This window comes from Martes martes (assembly GCF_963455335.1).
Source record: "Martes martes genome assembly, chromosome: 6".
In the NCBI taxonomy this organism is placed as follows: domain Eukaryota; kingdom Metazoa; phylum Chordata; class Mammalia; order Carnivora; family Mustelidae; genus Martes; species Martes martes.
In genome coordinates, this window is record NC_137893.1 from 109,321,914 (window position 1) to 109,344,321 (window position 22,408).

General features: G+C 38.2%; 1 protein-coding gene across 1 annotated transcript in view; it reads left to right on the forward strand.

The window, feature by feature from the left end:
* Positions 1 to 7,822: 7,822 nt before the first annotated feature.
* Positions 7,823 to 22,408, forward strand: part of ADGRB3 (adhesion G protein-coupled receptor B3) — a gene marked incomplete at both ends in the record, with an annotated part of 726,387 nt that continues 711,801 nt past the window's right edge. Inside the window, one exon of the mRNA XM_080805127.1 lies at positions 7,823 to 8,579. Within this exon, the coding sequence (XP_080661253.1) occupies positions 7,823 to 8,579 (757 nt within the window). The remainder of the gene's footprint in view (positions 8,580 to 22,408) is intronic.

Sequence of the window (22,408 nt, forward strand, 5' to 3'; positions counted from 1 at the left end):
AGTGACATTGTGTGTTACCTTATCCATGGCATTTCCTGAATCCCAAGTGAAGTCTTGGTAATTGATGGCCAAAACCTTTTACCAATTTAAGTGTTTTACATGTGCCATTGTAGAGGGAAAGAATGGTAAAAATGGAAATTTGATGCAAATGGCCTCTGGTTAAAAATTGCTCTGGCTATGCATGGATGGGGCAAGGTTGGACTAACTAGCCCAGGAGAACCATCGTTTCACATATCCCTTTGTTCTATTCTACCCTTCTTCTTCCTTTTTTTTTTTTTTTAAGAACTTCTGTCATGTATTTTCTATTCTGGGATGTCCGATTAGAAAATGGTCAATTTGGGGGCGCCTGGGTGGCTCAGTCGGTTAAGCGGCTGCCTTTGGCTCAGGTCATGATCCCAGGGTCCTGGGATCGAGCCCCGCATTGGGCTCCCTCCTCGGCAGAGAGCCTGCTTCTCCCTCCCCTCTGCTTGCCTCTCTACCTACTTGTGTTCTCTCTCTCTGTCAAATAAATAAAAAATTTAAAAAGAAAAGAAAAGAAAATGGTCAATTTGTTTTTAGATAGGGAACTGAGAAGAATCAACTTATTTCCTGAGAAATTACATTATTTCATAATAAGAAGAAAGAAGAAGGGGAGGAAGAAGAGTAAGGGGAGGAGGAGAAAGAAGAATATGGAGATGTTCTTTCAGTTCATAGTAAATATGTTAACTTTAGGTATAAGGTACATACTCACCCATTTCATCATGTAGTATTTTGATCATTTATTAACACAAAATATTAATATATTAGTTGACCATAGTAAATAATAGTTAAGGTTCATATCTCTGAAGTTGTTACATTAATTTCCTTTTATTATGGAATTAGTGGTTTTCCAAAGTCTGTGTGTGAGTGTGTACTGGAGACATTAAGTATTGAAAAATTAAAGCATATTGAAAAGGAATAATCTACAAACTTATTTGTGCTTTTCTTTACGTTTTTAAATTTTATTTATTTCTTTTTTATTTATCTTACAACCCTGAGCTCAAGACCTGAGCTGAGATCAAGAGTCAGACATTTAACTGACTAAGCCACCCAGCTGCCCGTTTGTATTTCTTAAAGCTTTACTGAAGAAAAATTCTAAAATTTGGAAGTGGTAATATATTAATATTGCAAGACTGTGAGAGCAAAGGGTGAGGGGAAAGAAAACACTTTCTAGAACTAAGTAAGCATATTCAAAACATATTCTTATCATTTGAGTCCAAGAATTGTGCAGGTGATACTGAATTTAGCAATGATCCTGGAGGATGGGACTCTTTTTTTTTCCCCCCAAAGATAGAAGGAGAAAACTGCAAAAAATAAAAACCAATAAAAGAAAAAGATTATACTTGGAAATCTCATTTCTCTGAAGTAATCTTTAAAATGTATAAATAGTAGGAGAGATACATTTAAAAGACTTCGACTTTACATGCTTGGGCCAATTTAAAATACAAGTTTATATTCTGATGTGTTAACACTGGTTTCTTAATAGTCCTTTTGAAAGTTGGCAAGGAAACTTAAGTGAAAATTAGTTTATACAATTAATCTGGAAGTTTGGGGGTGAGACTACTTTATTAGTAAAGAAAATTAAAAAGGAACCTAGTGAAACCATGCTTCCAAATACATGTGTAATAACTGAAATATAAATGAACACACTTATATACATGTATGCGTATGCACTTAATATAAAATGTATGTATATATACACACATGTATACATAATGTGTGTGTGTGTAAAATATGGGTCTGTGTTTGTATACATACCAATGTATGTACACAGATACACACAGGCACTTGTGAGAGGCAAATGAAGGCTCATAATTGTAATCCGAAATGGTGACTTTTAAAAATGCATTAAAGCATAAAAACAGACCAATCTCAATAGGGAGGAAAGGACACAGAGAGCCTACAGTGTGTAAACTGCTGCTCTTCTTACTGTTGGGTCAATATGTCAGCAGTGCTTTCACATGGAACATAGTGCAGACATGAATCAGGGTGGTTCTTCCTTGCTTTGCCTTTGGATTGTGCTGTTGTCAGGGTCCAGAGACCAGATTCTCCATATATGATTCTTTTCGTGATTCTTGATTATGACCCCCTGAGGAAGTCAGACCAGCCTGGGGTTACTGGAGATGGTGTCTTGCTTGGCATATTTATCATCCACAAATCATCTGCTATAAATATACCTCAGCAGGATCATCATCAGGCTGGCTCAGTAGCCTGCAATTTATGAAGGTTATGGGAAACAGTGTGAAGGGTGAAGTGCTTTATTAAGGGTGGCTTTCTCCCTGACCCAGCCCTGTGTTCTACTTGAATATAAATGACCCTGGGAATGAGTACTCCTTTCCATTTAGGATTAAGTCTTTTTAAATTGTCCCTTTCAGCTGTTATTCTTATGTCACTATGTCATGACTTTAAGATTTTTCTAAGAAACATCAAAAGCACAGTGTTTGAAGATAATGTGAGAAATTACTAGATGCAGGATAGATATATATCTAAACCTCACATTGTTTCTTCTCCTTTTTCCCATTTTTGAGCATTTGTCATTAATCTCTATATTCTCTTGTGGCAAAATAACAGAACTGACCAAAATGTCTTGCAAATATCATAATTATAATCTCTACGGAAGTTGAAACAGAAGAAATGTGATTCTCCTTTGTATTGCTGAATGTTGTTTGTTTTTAAAAGAAAATGTTTTTGCTTTGACACAATGTTTTGGATTATGCCCTGGACATAAACCTTATTTTCCTTTCACATTCCCCTAAATGAATAAAAAATATTGTAATGAACCAAAAATGACACAACACCAAACGCCACACAGGCTGCTCTCTCAGCCAGTGAATGTTCCTGGAACATGGTTAAAGCTTGTTGGTTGGGGAATGATTAACTGTTTCCCTTACAGGATGTTATTCTGAACACTTGTCCTAGAAGAGAAAGCCTTGAAGAGGGTCACCCCATTAATATGTATTAAGAAGTAAAGGGCCAATTTTAATATTTCAAACAACTTCAGTGAATAAAAGATCATTGGCACCTTTCTGTTTTCACTGTGGTCCTCTTTTAAAATGATGTTCTTCACTCTCCATTTGCCCCAAGGGAGAGGAACAACAAGAGGAAGAAAAATGCCGAAAGAGTACAGAGAGAAAATGATGGAAATCTGTTTTATTCCACTTCACCTGCTGCTTAAGCCACTCACCCTTAGAAAGACTGAGACACTTTATATATGAATTACCCCTTGTGGTCTCCCCCACCATATTACCACACTATTTTGCCACTTGTTTTGCAAACCACCAACTGCGTTTACAAGTAGAGACATAATCAGTAGGCGAATGACCTTTTGCAGCATTGTATCTGAAGCTCGCTCATCAAATGCTTGTCAGCCAACTATCCAGGGGGCTAAATAAATAAATAAAGATGGGGAAATTTATTTATTTATTTATTTATTTTTTTGCTGCTAAATTGAGAATCTGGTAGCCTTTCCTCCCCATTTCCCTCGTTTTCTTTCTTTCTTTCTTTTTTTTTTTTTTTCCACTCCTGTCCACAAACCTGTTACTAGGGAAACTTGAAAAGGAATCAGATACATTAAGAAAACAAAAGTTTAGACCCCACAACCACGATCCCATTGCCATGCAGAAAGCAATGCAAGATGCCCAACCTCAGTCGCCGCACCGCGGTCCTGACAAAGCCTGTATCTAGCCAGAACAAATAAGATGTTAATTGCAGCCTCGCTGAGAAAAACTAGTATTGTTCCAGCCAGAGGGACACGCAGCGTTTCAGGAGCCGAGATATGCCCCCTCCGCTGAGGACTGGATCAATTCATCTGAATCCCGGTGATGAAATGACAGCTCTTCAGCTGCGACAAGTTCACGCTGAAAGAAAGAAAGACGATCAAGTCCAGTATTTACTTCCCACCCGGCAGAGTCTCCTTCCAGTCCTCCGCACCCCCCTAGTGAGTTTCTCTTACAGTTGGTCGCCGCCAGCCCCAGCGGTGGGAACTGAGGATGCAAAAACCTCCCAGACGCAGAAAATACTGCTTTCGGGACGTGCTTGGTTTTGAGTAGCCGTGACGTGCAGGCTCACCGCGGCCCTGGCTGGAGCACCGAGGAGCCCCCCTCCCGCCCGCCTCTCTCCCGCCCTCCCGCCGGGCCTCCCTCCTTTCTCACCCCGCCGCTTCCCTCCTCTTCTCTCACACACACCCGCCCGCGCCCTCGGGAGGCAGAACTCCGGGAAGGCACAGCCGGCGCGCCGCGCTCGTCGAGCCTCGGGCCGACCGCCTGGCGCACGGCACGGGTGCTAGCACGGGGCGCGCGGCTCCCGGGGACGCGCGCGCGCACGAGCACGCGGGAGACCGGCGCGCGGGCGCGCACCCCGGGGACGCGCACCCCCTCCCTCGCGCGCGCCCCGGGGAGAGCGAGGGCCGCGCGCCGGCGCGCACACCCGAGACAGAGCTTTACTATCTCGCTCCCTCTCGCGCCCCTCCTCGCTGGGCATTCAAACAGCTTTCCGACATCACCAGCCAAGGATTTTTTTCCCCCTCTCCTTAGTCGCGGTCCGTCCATCAGTACCTGCGGGGGGGGAGGAGGAGGAGGGAGGAAAGCGGAAAGAGGAAAAAGCATAAGCTTGAGCCTTCCGATCCGACCACGAACACTCCTGTAATAAACCCACCGCCCCAACAAATCTGCCTTAGCAGCCGCTGCTGTCGCCGGTCACTTCTCGTCTCAGCGCTTTCTTTGCTTCTTGGCTATTCGGTTTGTTGGGGGTGGATTTGATCAAACAAATCCTCGCCTTTAAGCCACTTGCATTTTTTTGTTTGTTTGTTTCCTCAGAGTCTCTCTACGGGGGGCTTCTCCCCCGCCCCCCCCACCTCCGTTGGAGGTTGGATTCAGTTGGATCCGGCGTCAGGCTCCGGGGTCCTGGGGGCTTTTTTCTCCTACCGCTCCCCTCTTTTGATTCCCCCCCTCCATCTTTTGCTTCTCTTAAGTGTGCATTTTAAAAAATAAATCCTGATTTTTGAAGCTGAGCCGGGGAAAATGGGCAACGGTGATTGGGACCGAAGGGGAGTCTCTCCGTCACTGTTGCTGGGACGCGTGCCTGTGCTGGTGTCTTAGAGCAAGAGCCTCCCTGAGCTTTCGGAGTGGAAGGTAAGGAAGGGGGTCCGGGGTCACCTTCCCTCTGCCAGGGGTCGCCGCCGAGGAGCTCTCCGTCTAGGTGTGTGCGGAGGGAGGACAAGGAGAGGAAAGGCTGTTGCTGGCAGATGGAGGGGCTGCGAGGAAACCCGACTGTCTGCATTTACTTAAACGCCGCAGTTGAAAAGTTAGAGAAGTCTGTTTTTCCAGAGATGTGCTGGGTCGGAAGGAATAGACAGGGAGACCCAGAAAATCTGAGGGTTGTGTGTGATTGGGGTGATTTTATGGGGAGAAATTTTTAGGTTAGAAGGAAGTTAAGATAAGGGGAGGCAGTGGGTCTTCTATTGGGGACAAAAAAAAATTAGTGGAGTGATGGCGCCGTCTATGTTCGACTAAACTAAAGTGTCACCCAGAAAATCAGTTTTGAGAATAGCTAAACTAAATGCCGGTTTGCTTCTCAGCAGGCGACAAATAAATAAATAAATAAATACAACATCCTTGAGACCTTGGTAGCCATCCCTGAGACACCCCCCACCCCAGTCTTTCTTTCTTAAAGAGGGAAATACAATTGTTTGAACTGGCCCTGCAGTTGAGGGCGGGGGTGGGGGGGATCGGCAGAGTTCAATGATTCATTTTTGATTCTTTAGAATAAAACAAGGCTCCGTATACCAAGGCTTAAGGATTAAAATAAAGAGCATTATGTTGAGGGGGCTCTCTTGAGCGAGCTTGAAAGTGAAATCAGAGCTATTTCCTCACTCTTTCTAATCCTTGATGAGCACAGCAATGCAGACATGCACTGTCAAATAAATGGAAGCAAAAGTACCGGATTTCATTAGGAAAAGAAATACGACCTCTTTTTGAGTTACCTATTATAAAATGAAGCCCCCTTTCATGGATGGAATTCCTAATTTAGACACTTATTGTCACATTGGCTCTCAACGCCTACACTCTATCCTGAAGAACACTGCGCAGACCTGCATTGCCTGCAAAGTGCTACAGCAAAAAAAGAGGAAATTGTTTCCAAAATTTCCTGCAACTTTACCAATTTTTTAACCTTTAAATGCTCATTGGCTTTATTTTATCAAGAAGAAAATGCATTATTCATTGAGCTGTATGCTTGAAAGAGAGAACGCTGTTTTGATAGTCCCAGCAGTTCTGATGTTATTTTAAACTGCTGCTATATAGAGATTTAGAGTTGGGGCTGTTTTCTCCTATATCAAGACATAGAATTTGAATTATGATCTGGAAAATGCAGATCTATCTTCAGGGACTTCGGTCACTGGTATTTGTGTGCATGCGTTGGTGTGTGTTATGCAATGGGAAGGAAGAGGGTTTTATCCTTTGGTTCAGAGAGGACCCAGGCAAAGACATGAAAACTCTTAACTGTCTATATGTCTGTATGTCTGTCTCTGTTTACAGAACAGTGGAAGAGACTGCAGCCTAAAGACTTTTATAATTAACTTGGCATCACTTTTCTCAGCTCAAAGGCTAAACAAAAAAGCAGTGTCATTTATTCTAAGAAATAACTTCTTAAAGGTTAAAGCTGAAAAAATTCGAGTTATTTTTGGATAACAACTTACAGAGGTAAATATAACCAAGGATTACTTTATTATGCAAGGCCAGGTTAAAAAATATAAAGAAAAGGAGCTTTGGAGCTCTTGTTGGGAAGAGAGCAATTCAGTAATTGAAATCTGCTAGGAAAGAAAATGCTCATGTCTTTTATCTACCATGTGTAAATCTTAAATTACAGTAGATAACTCTAGATAAAATAGCCCTAATTAAAAAAAAATTAAAAGGCTGAAGCCGGCTCAATTACTGTGGTTCTGGGATTTTTCACTGACATCGCCTTTGGATACAGATACTAATACAGTGATCCACTTTATGTATCCCAAGAGGGCATGTCACATTGAAATGACTGCCTTAAATCCTGGTTCTCACTGGTGATGTTGAACAACAAGTCTTTCCCTCGTATCTACCCATCTATGCCCTTTCTCAGATGATGGTTTTAAAATTCTATTAATCCACATGAATGCCAGTGTTTTTGCACAGGAATTCCCATCAGTTCACATGGTGGTCCCTGCAAAGACAAGTATGGACATTTGGGAGATGATGTTTCATCCTCAACAAATTATCTTTCATGTTTTTTAAAATTGTGGCTATCCTTTATCGAAATTGCTTTCCATATTTAAGATAAAAGAAATAATGTGATGACAGCTGTTCCTAGATTATCAGATTAGATTTTGTATGATGATGTTTACTGCAGGCCGAATGAGAAAATGTTGTATAGGTTGCTTAAAAATATTTCAAAAATTAAAATTTAGGTTATGATATTTTAAAAAGATATGTTTTCCTCTTCTTTCAATAGAATCATAATTCACTTGGAGGAAATCCTGGTAGATAAATTAGAGCATTCCTGTTAATCATCTATTAAATATTATTTTTAAATTGAATGTGGAGAATTTGGCCATTGTGAATGACCACGTGAGGGCGCTGTTCACACAGCAACAGATAATTTCCTAGCGTTATAAAATAAAAAAAAAAAATACCTGCCCTTCTTTTAAAAAGGCTTTTTTACTGAAATCTTGAAAACAGCTGGCTGTAATATTGGAAGGAGTTTCTTTTTTAAATGCGCGTAGACTCCTACTTGCATTTTACTTTCATTGCCATTTTTACAGGCCAAATGACATAGGATGAAGGCTGTTCGTAACCTGCTGATTTATATATTTTCCACCTATCTCCTGGTTATGTTTGGATTTAATGCTGCCCAAGACTTCTGGTGTTCAACTTTGGTGAAGGGAGTCATTTATGGATCGTATTCTGTAAGTGAAATGTTTCCCAAAAACTTTACAAACTGCACTTGGACGCTGGAAAATCCAGATCCAACCAAATATAGCATTTACCTGAAATTTTCCAAAAAGGACCTTAGCTGCTCTAACTTTTCCCTCTTGGCTTATCAGTTTGATCATTTTTCCCATGAAAAAATAAAGGATCTTTTAAGAAAGAATCATTCTATAATGCAACTCTGCGATTCCAAGAATGCTTTCGTTTTTCTACAGTATGATAAAAATTTTATTCAGATACGTCGGGTGTTTCCAACCGATTTCCCAGGATTACAGAAAAAAGGGGAAGAAGATCAGAAATCTTTTTTTGAGTTTTTGGTATTGAACAAGGTGAGCCCGAGCCAGTTTGGTTGCCATGTATTATGCACTTGGCTGGAGAGCTGCTTAAAATCAGAAAATGGGAGAACGGAATCATGTGGGATCATGTATACAAAATGCACCTGCCCTCAGCATTTGGGAGAGTGGGGGATCGACGACCAGTCGCTGGTTTTGTTAAATAACGTGGTGTTACCCCTGAATGAGCAGACCGAGGGCTGCCTGACCCAGGAGCTGCAAACTACCCAGGTCTGCAATCTTACCAGGGAGGCCAAGCGACCGCCCAAAGAAGGTAAGTGCTCAGCAGAGAGGGGGAGATGGGAGGGAGGGGTGTTGGGAAATGGCATTAAGATGTGCTATTTCAACACAAGGGCTTAATCTTTGGTCTTTAACTCTGTCATCTTTGAAGTCATTTGATTTGTGATCTTCACTAGTAAAGGTCTCTTAGGCTAGTTTGGGGTTTCAGGATTTTAGAATGGGGCGGTGAGGATAGGAAAGCCCTCATCAAGATGCCCTGGTAGTGTGTCAAAAACGTGGAGCCAGTTTGCAGTGGAGGTTGCTGAGGTGGGGGCGGGGGTCTTTATTGGCTGCAGCCCCTCAGGGAGAATCTACCTCTACACAATCACGCTCTCATGCACACTCCTTGAAAGGGATTTGTAGGATTTCTACTTGATGCTACAGCCCTGTAAAAAGTACACTTCCCTTCCTCTCACCTTTGCCCTCTCTGCCTCACTGTGTCAACCAAAACCCCTTTAGCTGTACTGCCCGAAGTTGGGGAAGCAGGACTAAAAGATGACACAAACTCAGTAAAGTGCCTATTTGGACTAAATGACTTTCTGACACCTGAAGACAAGGGTGTCCCCCTCCCCGAAGGCCCTATCATTAAAAAAATAAATAAATAAAAAAGAAAGGAAGAAAGAAAAGAAAAGTGCTTCTCACAATAAATCCCGTGTGCTTGCTCTTTCGAAACCCCACCGGGAAGCGCAGACTCTGGGGTCTCCTTGCTGTGAAGCCACTTGGAGGCAGGGTAGAATTAAAGCACAGGCTGATCCTGTAAAACCTGATTGCCCTCTTGCGTGATTTTTGCTCTCCTTGGTCCCTTGTTGATATACACGAGGAGAGTGGGAGCGTGTCAGAGATGAACTAGGTGGAACAAATAGTGCAACGGAAATGCAGAGGAAAAAGAGAAAAGTACAGGAGTGATTTATAGCTTTCTCCCAGTTCCCAGTGGGGGAGCTACTAGAGGATTTCAGATTGTGGATTACGTTTAATAATGCAAGAAAGCTGACATATTTTTGAGAAAATGACTTTCCTGTTTGGAAGGTTAACGGATGTGTTCCATTCCTTTGAGGACACGGCTGATGCGTATTCGTTCTCCCTCCCCAACCCTGCAACTAGAGAGTGTGTTGATTTTTTATGCAGGAAATGTTTTCTGATTGCCACAAAGATCCCTGTCTGTGGAAAGGGACAGCCAAGCTCCAGTCCCTCTTTCCTCCCCCTCCCCCAACAGAAGTTGTCTTTGTGGCCAATATAAAATTGACACGTTGTTGGAGAATTTTCTTTAAGAGTAGCCAAGGCTTTGTAAGGGGTGGGGGTGGGAGGGAAAGAGAGCGAAGGGCTTAACTAGCTAGATGCGGTTTCTCTGCTGAAAGCAATTTGGGGGATGGGGATTATGGAAGAGCAATCGTACACGGGGAGATGATGTGTTAGAAAATAAATGCAGACTAATGGCAATGAGAGAGGGTTGAAAACCTTTAAGATTTCTACAGGTCAGTGTTTCACTAACAGCTGTGGCTGAAGAAAACAAAGTGGTTTTAAATTACAGGAGTTCTTTTCTCTAGTAAAAATCCCAGAGAAGCACTTGCAACTGCAGGGATGGTATTTAACACCATTTAAAACTAATTAGTGTCCCCTAGAATAAGAAGCTACAGTACACACAGAAAATGTGATGCTACAAGCTGGCTAATAAGACAATTAACACCAGAAACTAGTATTTGTCTGTTTGTTTTATTGCTGTTTTAATAAAATCTAGAATCTCTTTTATCAGTGGTTACAATTCTGTCATGAAATTGACTGCCTGTGAGGAGTGGGAAAGTGAATCTAGTTTTGGAAGCTTTTTTTATGAATGGTAGCAAGTCATGAAAACAAAGTTGTGTGCGCATTAAGCATGATTTTCAAAGATTTTGCAGGTCATGATCGTGAGATGTGGGTTGAAACAGTGCTAGGATTTATAGAAGTTGGACTCGATTGTCATTTGTTTTGTAAATGAGTAAGAATATGAGTGATTTTACACATTCGATGTATAACACGTGGGACCATGTCTATGTGTTTCGGCTAATTAGCTGGCAAAATGAGAAAGGAATAGCTCCAAAACAAATAAGTGATTATGTTAAAATTGTTATTGTGTTAATAGAACTGAACTAGGAAAACTTTATATAATAGGGGAAGAATATATGCTGTATCAGTAAAATTGAACAGTCTGTATTCTCTTTATTCTAAATGTGTGTTCTTTAATTGTTTGGGTATTCTGAGTCAGAAAGGTAAGGATAAGTATTTCCTGATGACATAATTGTAGCTGATGCATTTATAAGTAGTTCTTATATATTCAGCATTCCTTACCTCATTGAAAGAAGACCTTTTTGACTATGCTGCTTTGTAGGAAAAGAATGTGAAAATCTGCAGACTCTTAAATTTTGTAAGATTTATGCAAAATATATTAAATCTTAAATATTTTATATAAACGCTATATAAAATCTTATGAAAGAATTATTTATTACCATTTCAAATAAACTACCACATAATGATATTAACAAGGTTAGAGGTTAATAATTACATACAGTTGTGCTACTCCTACTTAATTTTATTCCAAAATGTCTTTACTTTATATGGTAACATGTAATCCCAGGTTTTAAAATAAGTCTTTAAAAATTCTACTTACATTTTACATTAATAAATGACTTCCATTTTCTATAGAAAAATAGACTATAATTTAAGTCATCAAGGGAATAAATACACAATTATTCTCCATAGTTTTTCTTTTTTTTTTTCCCATAGTTTTTCTTTACTTCTGTTTTATTCACTGTAACAAGTACTGAAAACCTTGAGTGGAAATATTTTCTACATCCATTACATCATAGAAGTGGCACAAATTGGACAGAAGACTCTTTACATGCAATAGATGCAATTCTAGGTTGTTTTGTGCGGTGCTGGTGGTGATGGGAATGGTGTACCAAATGCTGAATATTTTGAATGTGTCCACTGAGATCACAAATCCTATTTAGTTAGTATTTGAGGAAATTATAGGCTCCCAGGACTGGGCTGTTAATTTTGTTGATGTAGGATTTCTACTAAAATGTCTGTTAATAATACATTCATGTACTGAAGAATTTCATAGCCAGAAAACAGCAAGAAGAAAACTACCACTGTTTATAGTGATGACCCCAGCGATTACAAATGTGATCTTGAATGTATTATAAAAGTAAATAATTGGACTGATGCTTTATTAAAGTATTAACTAGTTAAGTACTAATACATTTAAGTATCTTGTTTTTTAAGATCATGTTTGATATATTTGAGGATGATATATGATTATAAAAACTTAGTTGCCATTCCCCAATTTTTATGTGAAAATTTGAAAACCAAGTAAACCGACAAAATGAAGCCTTTTAAAATAATGATGTCTTATTTCAGGCATTATTTAAAAAAAAAAAAAAAGCTGTCTACATTTAATGTATGTAACTTTTTTTTTTTTTTTTAAAGAAAGCTCAAATGATATTGCTGTTACCTGGTTTTCAGATGTAAGTCTGGGAGGTACTAGCTTGTATTCTTGAGGCCTTTACTAGATTTTGTAGAACTTTTTTTTTTTTTTCCTACCATAGATGATTCTGGATTAGTTAAAATATATTATATATATAAATATTAGTTAAAATATAAGATGTGCTATAAGATCTTACTTCTTACCACTTCACCTAAAATAAGCAACTAAAACAGTTTTGGCAGAAAAATTCTCTACCAGGGTATCTAAGTCACATAATAAACCTTAATGGAACCTTTGTTTCCTACTTACATCAATGGTGCTACTTATGTGAAGGGAAATTGGGATCCCTGTATAGATTCCAGGAAATCTGAACACACATACTCATTTGTCTTTTCACTCTGCCTGTACTAATCCTTGATATTCTGTCACCCAAGGGGAAGACTCACTATGTGCCTGTGTAAAATCTAGCCTGGGGTTGTGTGTATGTTCACAGTTCTAGGTACCCGTTTTGTCATCTAGAGCAATTGGTGTCTCAGTGTGTTTTCATTTCTTTCTACTTTTGCTTTTTTTACCCTCAGAACTGTTCAGCACTTTTCACCTTTCTCTTTACTGTCCTTGGATCTTACTCCCTTTGTAAATGCCATGATCCCACACACTCTATTGGAATGTAGAAAGGCATATTGAGTCTGTTGTTCCTTGAAGATGCGGAGCCCGAGAGTTTCTCTGCCCCTTGGCTGCATCCCATAGTGCTCTGCACAAACTGTACTTCTGTTCTAGCATTTATCATACTGCGGTTTGCAGTGTATTTTCTGTTTATATTTCCGTCTCCCTCCACTAGACCTGGGAATTCTTCAAGCATAAAGAATGGGACTTCAGTGGTCTATGACATTCTTAATAGAGCTTCAGTAAATATTGAATGTCAAATGATCAAAACAAAGATCTCAATAGGAAAGATAGCAATACATGGATACAATCAAAAGAATAAAACTACCTCATTTGGGGAAAGAGGCCACCTTTTACGTTCTGTTTTTTTAGGGGAAGATGGCTACCATTTATTTATTTATTTATTCCTATTCCATCAATGTGTTATTTATGCCAGTTTCTGATCTCAACATTATTATTTAACATCACTTTTTAAACAAGAAAATTGAACCATTAGGAAATATTCTTAATTTATATATATATATATATATATATATAACAAGACTTATGGTCCATATAACTTTCTACATATGACTATCTACAAAAACAATGGTAAGAAAATTTGCCAGTTTCTGTTTAACTGTTTTCATTTCTCTTTATGTATCTCTTTTCTGACTCTAGCATTACTTGTACAGTAATGACATTTCCCAGTCCTCTCTAGCAGTTTGAAGACAAACATGCAAACTCTTTCCAAGAAAGAGGAAAGGAGGATTTGCATGTCAAGTTCAGTGCTTCTGTTATTCACTCCTATTTAATAATCTGTAAAATGTAATAAGAGTAGAATATCATTAAAATTATAGTTCTGATGAAGTAAAATGCCATAATTTTTACTTTTGCCATTTTTGAATTTTGACAAACAATTTAGGATATCTTATCTATCTGTTAATAAAACAAAATTCCATTATATGGCAACATATTTTTGTGGGCGATAAATTAAAATATTAACATGAAAACTTGTGGGTGGGGATGCCTGGGTGGCTCAGTCAGTTAAGACTGACTGGGTGGCTCAGTCAGTTAAGACTGACTGGGTGGCTCAGTCAGTTAAGACTGACTGGGTGGCTCAGTCAGTTAAGACTGACTAAGCCACCTTTGGGATGGCCTTTGGCTAGGTCATGATCCCAGGGTCCTGGAACTGAGTTCCTCATCAAGCTCCCTGCTCAGTGGGGAACCTGCTTCTCCCTTTCCCTTTGCCTCCCCACTTGTGCTCTTTCCCTCCCTGACAAATAAATAAATAATATCTTAAAAAAAAGAAAATTTGTGTGTGTGCACATATGTTCCATGCTTGCACGTATTTGTCAAGATGTGTCAGTGGGTTTTATGATAGTTGTAGATATATGTACTGTAGGTTGGTTTTCTTCCAAAATTGACAAGGAAATTTTGCTTAGAGTTCAGCTTCATGCTTTACCTTATGGACTTCATTTCCTAATAGAAGCGATTTTATTGTTAAACTGAAGGCTTTTATAAAATATAATATTCTTTAGAATAACTGGTATACATTACCTGAAGTCATGTGGCTGTTGGGTCTCAAATCAATGTTCATTAAAAAAATAAACTTTTCTTATTTTTTCAAAATATCTTTGCTGGGTTTTAAAATCTACTATTTCGAGTTTGAATCTAACTCTTCCACATCGTGATTGTTACTCTGTATTACTACTTTCCCCTTCTTAGATTGTTAGTGATGCTTATTTCTCAGGGTGTAGGAGAACAGGAAATGACATAATGCATTGAATTTGAAGAACCTAATAAAATTAATGGCTTGGAATATTTTAGTTCCTGTCAGCTCTGTGGAAATTTCTTCCCAAATCAATTAACTAATAAAAATCAGAGAGGTATGCAATTTTTCTAAGTATATCACTTCATTGAAATGCAAGGTATTTGGGTGTACACTTGAGTCCTCTGAATGACTCAGCCTCCTGGTAGCATCTGTCAGGTGACTGAGCTTGCTTCATCCATCTTCAGTAGTAGAGTGTTGAATTAAACGAGATTGAACATGTCGAACACTTAGTCCATTGCTCAAGTTATAGTAGGCCCTCAATTCAGCTTTTGAATGTCTTTTTTATTCTTTTGGCTATAAATGATAGAGGATTAATAATAAATAATGAAGCAGACTGTCATTTAATTATTTGAACTTGTTTAGGAATTTAAGGCATTAAACAGAGGATCGTTAAGCATCTTGAATGTTTATCTGTTTTGTATTAGATACAGAAAAGGTAGCATCTCAGTACCTGTGTGTTGATGGAGGCATGACTAATACGTCAAATAGATCAAGCTAGTGGTGTGTGAGTCATCCTAGGCCTGGGAAGATGTCCTTTGGATATCATTGCTGATAGCCTGCAAATCCATTTAAATTGAACAGTTTCATAACTATTTTACTCTTTGCTGCATTATGCAAAATTAAATTCATGTTTTGAAATGTATTTTGAAAAAGAATTATCATGAAATATTAGCCCATATTAAACTATTTGGGGAAAAAAGTAGGATCACTGGATTGTGATCACATACCAGTAAGCCCCAGGGTTCCCCCAAATGCTTATATATTCAGATATAGAAAAGAAAACAAATTTTTTTAGTACTCATTTAAAGATTCTGATGTTTTCTTGAAGAAAAACTACAAAATGTGATCTATAAGACTCCATGAAGTGCTAAATGCTCTATGTTCAATTATCTTTCAACTACCATTCAGAAATTTTGCTCACTTGCAGAGAATGACCTAGCTATGTGTTAAAGGTTAATAAATAATGTATTTCTGCTATAGACAGAAAGTATAATAAGTAACAAATTCATAATGAATACATTAGTATGGAGCTGTTTCTCTCAAAATTAAGTAAATAGGAGTCTTTTCTGAAATCTTACATGTTTGCTGATATCCATTTTCACTATAACCACGCCCATCCCCATCACATAATCGTTAACGTTTGGAACACCTTATAGAACATGAAGGTAAAATAGTTACTGTTTGGTTTTTACTATGTTAAATGAAATAATTTGCCTGCCAACCTAATCCTGGATATTATATTCTCTGAATATTTCTTCTGGATAATAAGTTTCTTTGGGAGTATTCTGTTGTTTAGGAAAACAGAATAACTATGTGCATGGAAAAGATACTAGAACACTGATAGAACCAGACTATAATACAGTTGACCCTCAAACACCAGGGAAGTTATAGACACAGTTGAAAATCTGCATATAATTTTCGACTCCCCCAAAATTTAACTTCTAATAGGCTGCTGTTGATGGGAAGCCCTACCAATTATATAAATAGTCAATTAACGTATTTTGTGTGTATACACACACACACACACACACATGCTGTATTCTTTTAGCAAGCTAGAGAAAAGAAAATATTAAGACAATCATAAGAGAAAATACATTTATAATACAGTACTGTATGTATATAAAGAAATCTGAGCGTAAGTGGACTCATTCACTCATTCATGGGCAATTCAAGCCCATGTTGTTCAAGGGTCAACTGATTTAGAATACAACTTAGATACACTTCAACAGAGTAAAAAGCATTAAAACATTTGGGGAGTCAACCAGAGAAGGCTACCTTGATGAAATTACTTTTTAGCAATAAATATGTTTAGGTGATAGAAACATCACAGAAATATCATCTCTCCTGGGTAATTCATGCTGGGTGGGTGTTACACGGTATTTCTTTCATAACATTTCTACTGGTATTCCTCACTTTTAAGGTAATTTTAAAATTTTTGATAATTTTTAAAAAATTAATTTCTATGCTTACGTATCTAAACAATCTGTTTTCCAGTAAATGTTTTAAAGAGAAGCCTCCTCTAATACCACTCCTGAGAAAAACAAGGGAGTAAAGTATTATAATAAGCATCTTATAAATTTAAAGAATATATTAAAATCTAACATTGAGAAAATGCTTTCCAGTTTTCCAGGCTCTGTTGCATATATTATTTTATTTCAAGAATAATTATGTGAAACACATACTATTTGTTCCATTGAATATATAGAATACCCTAAAGACTATGGTTTTCCTTTCTCTAAAAATTTAATACAAATTGGTTCAAATGAAAAACTAGAGGAGTTCTCACCGTCTCTGGAGTGCTTGAATCTGAATCACAATTTCTCAGATATATGAGGGACTTTAGGTGTTAGGTAGTGCAAATCTTAACCTGATTAATGGATTCCCAATCTGCAAATATATGATGGGAACATTGTTTCAGCCAAATTTAAGTCTTCTTGGAATTTATATTTAATACCATTTCTCTAACATGAAAGAGGCACAGTCATTTAGGACTGTGTGACAGTTCTACTGTTTGATTAAAAATATATATATATCTGGTATCTAGCCAGGATAATAATCAGAGTATACTTCACTATACTACTTAATACAGAGTGGTCTTTACAAATTAAAGCTTTGATCTATTAGATTGTTGTTCTATGTGGTATATATTATTTAAATAATCTGTTGTCAATCTCACAGAATAATTTTCAGTCTAAGCTCCTTAAATTTAAAGAGTGTTGTATTTCAAGTTCAGAGGCTGTGTAGATTTACTAAGACGATTTAGCAACATCTATCTTGGATTTTCATTTCAGTCTCATTTTCTAGGGAAATCTGTGTTTTGGGGGAAAAGCATGTCTTACATTTTTTAGTTATTCTATGGTACCCTGAGAAATAGTTTGTTGAGGGTGGGAGAAGAGAGAGGTCCAGACTCCCTTCTTCTGTTGAAGGTCAGAGCTTCAGTGAGGTGGGCTTACCCTTGGACCTCTGGGAACCCCCTCTCCTCTCATCCCTTTCGCCTATGGGGAGTATGGCTCTCTGCTGTTTCTAACCCTGAGAGCTGTGCTCTCTCTCCTTGGTTTCGCCAAGCACAATCCATGCCTTAATATTTTCTCAAGTTATCTTAATTGAGGACACCATTTTACCTTACTGGGACCCTGACTAGTATAGGGGTGTATAATTTTGGTGGTGAAGTGGTTTCTGATTTCTTTAGAGCATGGTCGGAAAACAGCATTTTAAGTTTCGAGCCTTTCTTTTAAGGGGCTAAAGGTCTTACATATTTTTTAGCCCTTTCACAGATTAGCATATAAACCAGCTCAAGTAAATGGGGAAATAATAAGAATTTAAAGAATTGAGTTAATGAAAATTAACATCAGTTGGCCATGTTTTTGGCTCAGTTGAAATGATTTTTTTTTTACACTTAATCCTCTCTCGGAATCAACGTGTTTATCTTTATAACTCCTTGAATTTAGGCCCTACAAGTATTTTTGTATATATACTTGTTGGTTTGTGGATTACTTAGCTAATTCTTAAATTATATAATACATATACATTCATATACAGCATACATTCCTATTCATATACAACATTTTCAGCATTGATGTGACCCCAGAACATTTAAACTGGCCTGGATATGTAAAAAAAAAAAAAAAAATTGTGAATTGATCATTAAAAACAAATGACTTCAAGGGGCGCCTGGGTAGCTCAGTGGGCTAAAGCCTCTGTCTTCCGCTCAGGTCATGGTCCCAGGGTCCTGGGACCGAGCCCCGCATTGAGATCTCTGCTCGGCGGGGAGTCTGCTTCCCCCTCTCTTTCTGCCTGCTGCTCTGCCTACTTGTGATCTCTCTCTGTTAAATAAATAAATACAATCTTTAAAAAAAATTTTTTTAATAAATAAATAAAAATAAAAACAAATGACTTCAAGATTCCCACATAAGACTTAAAAAATACTGACAGATTAAGATTTTGTTCTAATTTTATATCATCATGATGTAAGTAGAAGTGGAAATGATGGAAAATGGAAAATGAAAATAGAATTTCAGTTTCATTTTGCCTATTGATTTCACCATCCCCCTCAAAGCAAAACAAGAAAGCACACAGAAAGCATGTTTTTTCTTTGTTTCATTACAAAAACCAAATTGAGGCATCTAAGTTTGCCCTTGTAGTTTCATAATAAAAATTACAGTTTTTTACTTTTTTCTCCATGTTAGTCTGTTTGTTGCCTTTCATATCAAGGAAGGATCCCAAGAGGAAAAAAAAGAAGTACTTTTCAAAAATTATGTGCAAACAAATTATGTTGAAACAGAGCTTTATGATTTTTCTAAATAAGTAATACATAACAAATATTTTTTATATACTGGATGCTTTTGGAAATGTTTCTTCTTATGTAGCTAGTCATAATAATTGTAATGTGGAAAAGAGGGCACCTTGGGAAGACAAAAATCTGTTTATGTAATCTTTCTACATAAATCTGGCAAACTTTCAAAGATCTGCTTCTGCACTGTAGACTGAGAAATTTGAGTTTACTTTGGCTTCTCAGAGAGGTCAGCTTTCTTTATAGATATGTCAGGCTGTGGTCAGCTCTCTTTGGCTGGCCTTGGTTTTTGTAACTTGTAGGGCAAACAGTGTGTATTTTTTAATACATGTGCCTGAGAAATTAACCAAGAACAACTGCTTTAAAAAAAAAAAAAGTCAGTAGGTTTTACTTTCAAATATGATGAAGTAAATGGCTGTGAAGCATCATTGTTCCATTTGCACAGCAGAGAATATTTTAATCCCGTTGTTTGTAGTATATTACAATCTGCTCTCTTAAGAACCTATGGCTTGGGTGCCTGGGTGGCTCGGTGGGTTAAGCCTCTGCCTTCAGCTCAGGTCATGATCTCAGGGTCCTGGGATCAAGCCCCGCATCGGGCTCTCTGCTCAGCGGGGAGCCTCCTCCCCTCTCTCTCTGCCTGCCTCTCTGCCTACTTGTGATTTCTCTGTCAAATAAATAAAAATAAAATCTTTAAAAAAAAAAAAAAAAAACACCTATGGCTTTTTTCTGTCTTAGTGATTTCCCTGGAATTTTCTGATGACCATATTTTGGTGTTCAGTTGGTGATAAGGGCATAAATGAGTTCCAGGCATAATAAAAATGATGTGTACTTGCTCCTGGCCTCTGGATCCGGAGACCACAAAAACCACAGAAATGGAGCAGAGGAGAGAGTTTGGAAGCAGAATAGAAGTTGATCCACTAAGTTGTAAAAACTGATTAAGGTGAAAGAAATAAGTACATGTAGAATGTGAATTAATATAACGTTTCCTTTTTCCTTAGCAATGGAATATTTTTTCTAAATAAAAGCCAATATTATTTTAAAAAAAGGATGTATTTATTTATTTATAAAGATGATTTATTTATTTATTTGACAGAAACAGACAACAAAGAGAGGGAACACAATCAGGGGGAGTGGGAGAGGGGGAAGCAGGCTTCCCGCAGAGCAGGGAGCTCAATGCAGGGCTCCATCCCAGGACCCTGGGATCATGACCTGAGCTGAAGACAGCTGCTTAATGGCTGAGCCACCCAGGCACCCCAAGATTTTTTAAAATGGAGTTGTTTTGGTAGAGGTGGGAAGGAGGCCTAGAGCCTGACCTCATCAGTCTCCTTTCTTCCTGTGTTGGTCCCAGAGGCAACTCTGCTTGAAAAACCGCTGCCGAACTCTAAATCTTAGAAGACTCCATATGAAGCTACATATAAGAAATTAATGGCAGAAACTTTCTTCCTCTGAGGAACTAAAATATTTAGTGTTTTGATCACCAAGAATGTGTAAGAACTGGCATTTTGTTTTTATTGCATTTTGCTCAGAACAAAATTCTTTATTTGTTTGGAATCCATAGGTCTGTGGCCCATTTATCCGTGCTTAATTTTTCTCCAACCGCTGCTCCTTCCCATTCAGCACTCTAAAGTTTGCCTGGGTCTAACTCTCCAACCTCAGGAAAGCCCTCAGTCCATTCCGTCCTGCTTTTCAGGCATCTCTAATGCCTTGTGGGGATGTTCATAAGCTGACTCTGTTACTTTTCTGCCATGTCTCATCCAATTTGCTGGTCATTTGCTACCTTCTGCCAGCCAGTAGTGTTTCTGCCTATGCTTTACAGAGACCTCATGTGATGAACGCATGCTGTGTTTAGACCATAGGTGAGATCCCCACCCCTTCTTTCTGTCACACTCCTTGTATGAGACATGTTTATGGCCCATTTTAGTGCCTGTCATATAAACATTTCTTACAGAGTTTCTCTGGGATCAGTTAGTCCTGGAGCTCCATGCGGAACTCAGGATGAATGTCACAATTCTTCATTTTTTCTTCTAGTCATCCAGATTCCAAACCTCTTCTACCATAGGTTCCCAACCCTCCTGCAGATTTGCTTATTCCTGTTATGCCTCTTGCTCCCATTCTAGCTTGCCCAGATAAAAATGAATATTATTTTAACTCTTTTGACTCTTTAACTTTAGTTGATAAATACAGAAGCCCCAATTTTAAATCTTTATAAATGTAATATATTTGGTGCTATGCATTCTGACACTCTTCCACGTTGTTTGGTTATCCCCAAAGAGTTCAGTTGCAAACTGTCAAACACCTTGGAATGCATAAGGATAATAGGGTAGTGAAAATTATTTTGAGTTCCATTGATAGTTCACATATAAGGGAGATCCATAACTGAAAACAGCTTATGAAAACAACAGCGAAAAGTTCATTAGCATTGGCGTTCTATCGATGTGAGTGGATAATTGAGGTGTTCTTGAGGTTCTACATAGTGCTAGCCTTCTCCCATTCTGGGCACATGGAGGAATTGTGTTTCTGGCTGGGTGGACAAGAACATGAAAATCTCTTTACCTCTGGCATGGGAACCTGTCCTTGAAGAGAAGGGGCACCTCTGTCATCCAGAGTCCTTGAATGTCTAAAATGAGAGGAGGCCTCTGCCTTACGCGCTTACTGATCCTAATATTTGTGAAGCATGAGCAAGGAAGAACTTTTTCTGTTTTGAGACACTGGGAATTTTGGGTTTGTCTTTGTTACTACAGCCTAACCTAGCATATATAACTGATACAATATCTGGTTGTGGAGGGTAGGGGAGTAGTTGTGTTGACTGGTGTTGCTAAAAGTTTATTAGGCACATTGGTAACATATATTTTAATTCAAATGTAATGATATGACGGTGATGTCAGTCAATGATATTTTGGGAGGAGAAACTCACCCACATATTCCATAATGTACTCTGGGCAGCTGTATTTTAATTTATTGCTGGCAACACTGTGGAACTCATTTTAGGTAATATTTATCAATTTGTTACTATTTTATGTTTTAGCCTAATTAAAATTAATACTAAAATAACTACAGTAATTTTATGTTTATATTACAAGAGACCATTCTTTTGTTATTTATTTTAAAAGTTGTTAGATTTTTCTACATTTTCAGACCTACCCAGATCAGAGAGGGTATTGTGGTAGTCTTTTGCTGAGTCATAATTATCACAGAGAGAGTGAAGTAAAAAAAAATTCGTTTTAGCATGGCAGTTCTTGCCGAAAGGTAAAACTTGTCCAGCTCTCTGTCCCTTCCCCCTTCCCTCTCTTTTCCCTCCCTCCCTGTTTTTCTGTTACTTCTTCTTTCTTTTTTTTTTTTTGATACATAGGCTATGATTTATATATGTTGATCTAGATTCCTCACTGCAATGATTCGCAAAGAATCTGTTATCAATATTTGTGTAGGTGTTTTTGGTAAACAAATATTTCTATGGTAGTTCACGAGGAGCTTGTAATCACTTAGTAAGCATTGCTTCATTAATCTTAACAGTTTTCTTGCGAGTTTAATTATGGAGCAATAATTAACCTTCCCTTTGAGTAGGTGGGTTTTTGTCACGTTGAGAAGTATTCTTAACCT